General features: G+C 39.8%; 1 protein-coding gene across 1 annotated transcript; it reads left to right on the top strand.

Annotated features, from left to right (window-relative positions):
• Nucleotides 1-4221: 4221 nt before the first annotated feature.
• On the top strand, nt 4222-8039 carry LOC104241926 (uncharacterized). Its single transcript, XM_009796894.2, has 7 exons — nt 4222-4501; nt 5391-5448; nt 5741-5821; nt 6034-6069; nt 6203-6442; nt 6523-6664; nt 6883-8039. The coding sequence occupies exons 1-7, from the start codon at nt 4317-4319 to the stop codon at nt 7365-7367; spliced, it is 1227 nt and encodes a 408-aa protein (XP_009795196.1). The 5' UTR covers nt 4222-4316; the 3' UTR covers nt 7368-8039.
• Nucleotides 8040-9260: the final 1221 nt, after the last annotated feature.

Genomic DNA, 9260 nt, shown 5'->3' with positions numbered 1-9260 from the left:
GACTACTGTTTATTTGGTAAGCAGCATAGAGTCTCATTTCAGACATCGTCTGAAAGAAAATTGAATATACTTGATTTAGTATATTCTGATGTTTGCGGCCCAATGGAAATTGAATCAATGGGCGGTAACAAATATTTTGTTACTTTTATTGATGATGCTTCACGAAAATTATGGGTTTATATTTTGAAAACCAAAGATCAGGTGTTTCAAGTTTTCCAGAAGTTTCATGCTCTAGTAGAAAGGGAGACGGGTCGAAAGCTAAAGCGTCTCCGAAGTGACAATGGAGGTGAGTACACTTCAAGGGAATTTGAAGAGTATTGTTCAAGTCATGGGATCAGACATGAAAAGACAGTTCCTGGAACCCCACAGCACAATGGCGTAGCCGAGAGGATGAACCGCACCATTGTGGAGAAGGTGAGAAGCATGCTCAGAATGGCTAAACTGCCTAAGTCATTCTGGGGTGAAGCAGTTCAGACAGCCTGTTACCTGATCAATAGGAGTCCATCAGTTCCGTTGGCGTTTGAAATCCCAGAGAGAGTCTGGACCAACAAGGAGGTGTCCTACTCGCATCTGAAGGTGTTCGGTTGCAGAGCTTTTGCACATGTACCAAAAGAGCAGAGAACAAAGCTGGATGATAAATCTATTCCCTGCATATTTATCGGATATGGAGATGAAGAGTTCGGGTACAGACTGTGGGATCCTGTAAAGAAGAAGGTCATCAGAAGTAGAGATGTAGTCTTCCGAGAAAGTGAAGTTGGAACTGCTGCTGATATGTCAGAAAAGGCGAAGAATGGTATAATTCCTAACTTTGTTACTATTCCTTCTACTTCTAACAATCCCACAAGTGCAGAAAGTACGACCGACGAGGTTGCCGAGCAGGGGGAGCAACCTGGTGAGGTTATTGAGCAGGGGGAGCAACTTGATGAAGGTGTCGAGGAAGTGGAGCACCCCACTCAGGGAGAAGAACAACCTCAACCTCTGAGGAGATCAGAGAGGCCAAGGGTAGAGTCACGCAGGTACCCTTCCACAGAGTATGTCCTCATCAGTGATGAGGGGGAGCCAGAAAGTCTTAAGGAGGTGTTGTCCCATCCAGAAAAGAACCAGTGGATGAAAGCTATGCAAGAAGAGATGGAATCTCTCCAGAAAAATGGCACATACAAGCTGGTTGAACTTCCAAAGGGTAAAAGACCACTCAAATGCAAATGGGTCTTTAAACTCAAGAAAGATGGAGATGGCAAGCTGGTCAGATACAAAGCTCGATTGGTGGTTAAAGGCTTCGAACAGAAGAAAGGTATTGATTTTGACGAAATTTTCTCCCCCGTTGTTAAAATGACTTCTATTCGAACAATTTTGAGCTTAGCAGCTAGCCTAGATCTTGAAGTGGAGCAGTTGGATGTGAAAACTGCATTTCTTCATGGAGATTTGGAAGAGGAGATTTATATGGAGCAACCAGAAGGATTTGAAGTAGCTGGAAAGAAACACATGGTGTGCAAATTGAATAAGAGTCTTTATGGATTGAAGCAGGCACCAAGGCAGTGGTACATGAAGTTTGACTCATTCATGAAAAGTCAAACATACCTAAAGACCTATTCTGATCCATGTGTATACTTCAAAAGATTTTCTGAGAATAACTTTATTATATTGTTGTTGTATGTGGATGACATGTTAATTGTAGGAAAAGACAAGGGGTTGATAGCAAAGTTGAAAGGAGATCTGTCCAAGTCATTTGATATGAAGGACTTGGGCCCAGCACAACAAATTCTAGGGATGAAGATAGTTCGAGAGAGAACAAGTAGAAAGTTGTGGCTATCTCAGGAGAAGTACATTGAACGTGTACTAGAACGCTTCAACATGAAGAATGCTAAGCCAGTCAGCACACCTCTTGCTGGTCATCTAAAGTTGAGTAAGAAGATGTGTCCTACAACAGTGGAGGAGAAAGGGAACATGGCTAAAGTTCCTTATTCTTCAGCAGTCGGAAGCTTGATGTATGCAATGGTATGTACTAGACCTGATATTGCTCACGCAGTTGGTGTTGTCAGCAGGTTTCTTGAAAATCCTGGAAAGGAACATTGGGAAGCAGTCAAGTGGATACTCAGGTACCTGAGAGGTACCACGGGAGATTGTTTGTGCTTTGGAGGATCTGATCCAATCTTGAAGGGCTATACAGATGCTGATATGGCAGGTGACATTGACAACAGAAAATCTACTACTGGATATTTATTTACATTTTCAGGGGGAGCTATATCATGGCAGTCTAAGTTGCAGAAGTGCGTTGCACTTTCAACAACTGAAGCAGAGTACATTGCCGCTACAGAAACTGGCAAGGAGATGATATGGCTCAAGCGATTCCTTCAAGAGCTTGGATTGCATCAGAAGGAGTATGTCGTCTATTGTGACAGTCAAAGTGCAATAGACCTTAGCAAGAACTCTATGTACCATGCAAGGACCAAACACATTGATGTGAGATATCATTGGATTCGAGAAATGGTAGATGATGAATCTCTAAAGGTAAAGAAGATCCATACAAGTGAGAATCTTTCGGATATGCTGACCAAAGTGGTACCAAGAGACAAGTTTGAGCTATGCAAAGAACTTTGTCGGCATACACTCAAACTAGAACCTCCGGTGTTACCTCCTTCAGGTGAATGAGACTGGAGGGGGAGGTTTGTGGGGTCCATCCTATAAATCAAGGAAGAAAATATTCTTCCTTGATTAGCGGCCCATGTTTCCCTTCTACATTTGTCAAATATGGCAGGCGTGCAGAAGAATAATGTCAAGCGTAGTAGGCGAGGTTCTGCCTATAAAAGGAGAGCTTCAGCTCTCATTTTTGACACACCAATCTCAGAGGAAAAATATATTTGAGAGTTAGAAAGAAAGAGTGAGGTTTCACAGATAGGGTATAAGAAAATAGTCTGTGAGAAAAATAGAGAGTGAGTGATATTGTAGTGAGGTGGGAATATCAAAAGAGGGTTATTTCTTTTGAGTGTTGTAGTGGTCTTTTGAGTATTTTACTCGGACCTACAAAGTGTAAAATTCTTTGCTATAGTGATATTAGTTGCTCTTCTCAGGGCCGTGGTTTTTTCTCTTATTCAAAAGAGTTTTCCACGTAAAAATCTTGGTGTCGTTGTTACTCTTTTATTCTTGTTAATTACCGTATCTCGATGCTACGTTATTATTCCGCTTTTATTTCCCTGAAAATTATTTTTGTAGGAGTTTATTTCCAACAAATAAAACTTTCTAACAAACAAGTTCAATACTAATACTACAACATTGATGTCCAAAGTTTAATTTTGCCATGTCACGCTGTTTTATTAACAAAAATTTACAAAATACTACCTTCCCTTCCTCCCGTGACGAGAAGGGAAAGTAGATATGATACTTCACATCTCAGATAAATTTGCCCTCATGTCTAACATAAGGGAAAAGCCTGCCAATATTGTATTAAAATCTCAAGAATGGGAGGTGAAATTGCAATTTAGGTTCAATAAAGGAGTATAATGGTACAATCTGCGACTTTATTTCTATGTCCATTAGATGCTATTGTTGGTTACAGCCAAAGTCCAATCTTACTTCAAGCGGCCTCTTAAAAAAGAAATATTATCTGCTAGCGCTTAATTAATTGAATGCCAGAGTGATTACACATTTTATCTGATACATCTTTCTACTCATTTAGACCCGACAATTATTCGTAGTTGATTACTGCCGATAATGAATCAGTTGACATAGTATAACCTTTTTCAGGATTACCTAGTTCTTGTTTTTTCCCTCTCCCTCTTTCCCAGTTTTTGCATTAAATTAAATAATTTAATTAAAAAAATGATAAATCAACGTTAAAACTGCATAATTAACTCATCATGACTAAAAAATAAAGTTATATAAATTACGCATATTCTTGTATATATTTGCATTCATTTTGGTCCAGACACAAGATGCGAATATTCCTTTTTTTTTTTCCTGAAAAAGATAAGTGTGTTCATTTAGCTGATATTTTTTGACCCTTCGTTGTTTTAGCCGAGTATTAAGGGGGAACCATATCCAAATCCAAGTACTGCTGCTAGCACAATTGCCACATCAGCATAGACTGGCACGAGTTATGTAGATACGACGCCGTTGTGGTCCCTTCTGTTGTAGTGGCGGAGGATAATCATCCTAAACGCGTGCTTAGACTCTGAGGTGGCACATGTGCGCAATATCGCGATCCTTTACCAACTACTACACCTACCCACCCACCCACTCAACTTCATTCTACCTTCATCTCTATCGCGCTCCCTTCCCAAATTGCTTCAATTTCATCAAAGTTAGGGTTTAATTCTGACATGTCAATCGACGGTGGAAGATTTTATTGGGACCGAAATGATAGGAATTCGGAAGAAAAGGTCAAAGGAATTGTGATAATCTTCGCTTGGGTTTCGATTCAGGAAGCTGAATTGAAGAATTATGTTGATCTTTATGCCTCCCTTGGTTGGACCTCCCTTGTCTGCCTTGCTGATTTCACCACCCTGTAAGCTCAAATTAACTCTTATTTTAGGATTATTATGTGTTTCTCTGAGTGTGATTGCGCAAATAAATTATGATGTATCTGTCATTGTATCATTCCATTTGTTCTGTGTTTGTGGTGATACTTTATCAAAATTCAAGCTAAATTAGGAGAATTAATACTCAATTGAACTGAGTTAACCGCAAACCTATTATGGACTATGTAGTACGTTGTCATAAATTAGTGGTCATATTTATGTATTTTAAATCTGTCTACTTGCTCATGTTTAAGTACTAAAAGATGGTCTGTGTTCAACCACAGGTAAGGTGTATTAAGTTTTGCTGGTTTCGTGGCGAGTTCACATAAAAAAGAACATTAGGCACATTTTGTATTTGGCGATTCGTCTTTCTTTTAGATTATCAAAAAGCTTAATTAAAATTTGGTATTTTACAAGTGTGGTAGTGCACTGTTGTTGGTAAACTTAGTGGATCTAATTGGGCATACACAGATTAATCTTTGGCTAACTTTCTACAGATGAGAGCTTAGGTTCTTTAGAAAACATGCAAATTTGCGTCTTGACATTATAACTTCACCTAATACACTATGAAGCATTTGAAATTTCAAGAAAAGGCGAGATGCGTTTGATGTTGGACTGCTAAAGACTGATTTGGGGAATATCTGTTTTGGCTCAGGATTATCTTGCATTTTGTGTCATTCAAGGAGACAATAGAGAAGTTACGGGTCAGGGGATAGGGTAGGGTTTCTTCTTTTTCTTATCTTTAATACATTGTGATCAGGATCTTTTCCCTTGTTTTCGGGCTGCATCACAAACAGCGTACACCGATGAATATAATTTGTTGATTTCTCTTTAGTCGGTAGTTCAAAAGATTGACTCCGTGGATAATTTGTGCAGATTCATAACTGAGAAGGCTACATCACTGGCATATTCTCTTTTTAGAGAGCTCGTAAAGGTTAGCTTTTCACCTGTGCTTTTGCTGATCTTGGTATACTTTGTTCTATAGGGTTTTGCTGACAGTATAAGACTGTTAATGGCATAACAACCACATATGTGAAAATTTGAGGTAAATTGGCCGAGACCTAAAAGACATGTGTGAATTAAGAGTTTGATTTGTGAAACCCCATTTGTGAAATTCGCAACGAAGATGCTATTATAATGATGTAGTCCGAACATGCAGCAGATAGGTAAATTATTGGCCCAAATTTCCCATTCATGTCCTAATATTCTTATTTTTAACTGCGTAGGAACTAAGACGTCGGCCTCGTCCAGTAGTTGTTGCAGCTATGTCTGGTGGTTCTAAGGCCTGCATGTATAAGTTTTTTCAGGTATAGTGACTTCGACAATCAACCACAAGACTTTTTGATACACACAGTTTCATTTTGCTTGCATGCATATTTTCTGTTGTGTATTTACATCTCCTATGCCACCTCGTTGAGATCTCTTGTGGCTTTGACTGAAAAATTATGTTGACCTAAGGATAAAGTTCTTAGTCTGTTGTTATTGAGAGCTATGCTTTAACACTTTCCACTTGATGCAGATTGTTAAAGGGAGATGTGAAGCTCACGTTAATCTGGTACGCCCTTCTTTGAGTGTGCTTTGAGTTTGGAATACGTACATTGCTATGTATTGGGAGATCTATATTTTCCCCTGGGATGAGTTATTGATAGCATATAACGTTTTTTTGAATCGTTCATTCTCTTTTGCAGGAGGAGAGCCAACTGGCTGTTAACTGCATCTCAGGTCAAATTTATGATTCTGGTCCTGTAGATTTTACTGTGGACTTTGGAACACAATTTGCTGTGCCTCCCACATTTCTGAAGATCCCTGGCTCCACAAAGCTGCTTTCTTTCGTTGGGAAAGGGTTTACTTCTGGACTAGATGCCTTGTTCCTTACTAGGTTTGGATCCCAGCGTTCTGAGTATTGGCGAACTCTTTACTCCTCAGTTGTAAGTTTCAGCTAGCCAGAAGTCATTAAGGCGTTCCTAATATGTTATCCTCTTAGCTGATTTATCCTGTCTTGCTACAGAGTTTTGGGGCTCCCTCTCTCATTTTGTGCTCCGAGAATGATGATATTGCTCCATATCAATCTGTATTTAAATTTGCTCACTGCTTGCAAGACATGGGGGCGGATGTCAAAATGATAAAGTGGAAGAGTTCCTGTCACTTAGGTTAGTTGTTCTTGTGACTAGTCGCTTGCTATGTACTTTTCTTGTCATAATGTTAGTGTGCTTCTGCCTTTTTGTTCTTTGGCACATTTTGTCCCGTATCTAGCGCACGTTGCCCTTTTGGTTGTCTCATGTTCCTTGCAGATATAACATTGGTTCCAATTTTCTCTGAATTCCATGTTTTCAACATGCACAATCAGACATTTTCTGCCATCTTGCAGGTCTCTACAAGAGTGATCCAATCCGGTATGGGGCTGCTATAGATCAACTGCTTGCTCATGCAGTTTCAGTTTTCACTTGCAGAATTAAGAAACTAGGAGAGAGAAATGGCTTGGATGATATGCATGATGAGATATCTCACTTGATATGTGACCTCCAAAATGCAGCAGCTGACTCAAACGGAAGTTTTAGAAGAGTTGCAGGGGGGCCAAACGATCACTTTTTCTTGCCAAGTTCATCTGAGCATCAAAATAGTAGTGATTCTGGCTCTTCCCCGGAGGAAAGAAAAGATCTGCCTATTTGTCCAAATCCCAGTTTAAGTGCACACACTTTGCTTGGCCAAATCCTTTTTGATGCTTGTGTTCCTAAGAACATTGAAGGTTGGGATGTTAAGTTTTCTACTTCCTCGAAAGGCCAACCAACTTCCTCAGCACGTAAGCATTCACCATTAAATGCCGGGAGATTCTTCCGCCGTTCACGGTTATGAGACCGTTTCATGTGGAACTCGATTTGGCTTTTGGCATTAGTTTGAGATTACTGATTAGATTAACATCAGCATTAACCTCTACGATCTAAAGTGTTTAAGACAAATATTGGAGGTCACTTTTCCAGGTGCAACTAACAGGATCTGATTTGGTGAGCTACTAGCAGTAGCAGAAGTGTACGGGTTGAATGAGTAACACATCTCCTATCTCAATCAGATGGGAAGACACGATGTGGTGTGTATGGGGGCTGTTAATATATGTGGTTTGGAAAGCAACTTATACCATTTGATTGGTGTGGAAAGCTTTAGCCTTCAAGCCACTTGGGACTTGCTTCTGGGGATATGCTGTTAGGAACTTTGTGGGAGCCTATAGCAAGTGGTGATTTTGTATATATTGTACAGTAACATGTACATAAGGCACTTTGACTTGCTTCTGGGGATATGTTGGTACAGTATGGGAGCCTATAGCAAGTGGTGATTGTTTTTGTATTGTACAGTAACATGTACATAAGGTATCTATACTGGAGATTCGTTAGCATATAATATAAATCTTGTAGAACTTTGCTGTATAATTATGAAACTGGGTCAGCTATGTGCTCTGGCAGTGTATGTCTCGAATTTTGGCAATTTTCTCGAGCTCTACTACTGGTCAGAGAAGCATTCCCGTTTTTTTAATTTGTTGATGCTTCTGGAAGGCGCAAAATTGCAATGCCAATCAATTATGCTGTAACATGGCCCAGTTACCCATCCTTGGCTTAGTGGTATCCGTGGGGTAACCTTCATAGGTATGAATTTAATTGTCATGATCTTCATTTTTTCCTTCTCTGATCTTCATATGTAATTAAAAAGAAAAAAGATTGGGTAAGCAGAAAATTAGATGCGAGTGGATCCAGGGGGGACGAACCCCCTTCCGCCGAAAAATTACACTTTATATATAAGGCAAAATCTATTTTTTACCTTTATATATTAAGTTTTGAACCCCCTTAATATAACCCAAAAGTGTAGTTTAGTGGTCAAGGGGGTTCAAAACATTCATAAGGTCATAGATTCAATTTCCACTAGCTATAATTTTTTTTTTAACCCCCTTCGTGGAGATCCTACCTCCGCCACTGAGTGGATCCACTATCAATGAAAGGAAGTTGCTTTCTCCCAGTGTAAGGAAAGGGAAGTAGTGCTTGGAATCACACTTTGCCTTGGGCTGACCCAAAGTAAGGGTGACAAGTGGGCCGGTTAGAGCCCAGGCCTGCGAGCCCATATGGGTAGTGAGCCTAAACTGACGTACCCGTTTAAGCTCGGGATCGGGGGGCTTGAGGTTCAAGTGGGCCGGTTCATTGAATAAGCCCATTAGGCCCGGGACCGGGGTCTTAAGTGGGCCGGTTCAACCGGTCCTAAACGGGCTCAAACGGGCCCAACGACTACTTTTTTTTTAAAAAAAATCCAATTTTTTTAGCCGTTGCAACATTTAAAAAATGGCCGTTGGCCTGCAAAAATAGTCGTTTGGGCTTTCTAAAATAGCCATTTAACCCTCCCCCAACTTTGTTTTAACCCCAAATTTTTTATAATTACACTTTTCCCCTATTTTCACTATAAATACCCCCTCATTCTTTCATTTTTGTTACAAAATCATCAATCTCTCTCATTTCTCAAACTCAAATTTTTAATTCAAGTTAAATCATGTCCAGTGATTCTAGATTGCGCCCATTTGTTTTGGAACACTTTAATGTGGTAGAAGAAAATAAAGAAGTTTACATAATAAAGTGCAAGAACTGTGGTCGAGTCAACACTCATCGTCCAAAGTTGGAGGACACAAGCTGTTTAAGGAGGCATATAAAGAGTTGTCTTGCGCGTTCTCCAGACATTCGTATTTAAGATTTTAAGTTGATTTGAGACAATTTG

The sequence above is a fragment of the Nicotiana sylvestris genome, chromosome 1 (genome assembly GCF_000393655.2).
Source record: "Nicotiana sylvestris chromosome 1, ASM39365v2, whole genome shotgun sequence".
NCBI lineage: Eukaryota > Viridiplantae > Streptophyta > Magnoliopsida > Solanales > Solanaceae > Nicotiana > Nicotiana sylvestris.
This window is presented reverse-complemented; position numbering and strand designations above follow the sequence as displayed.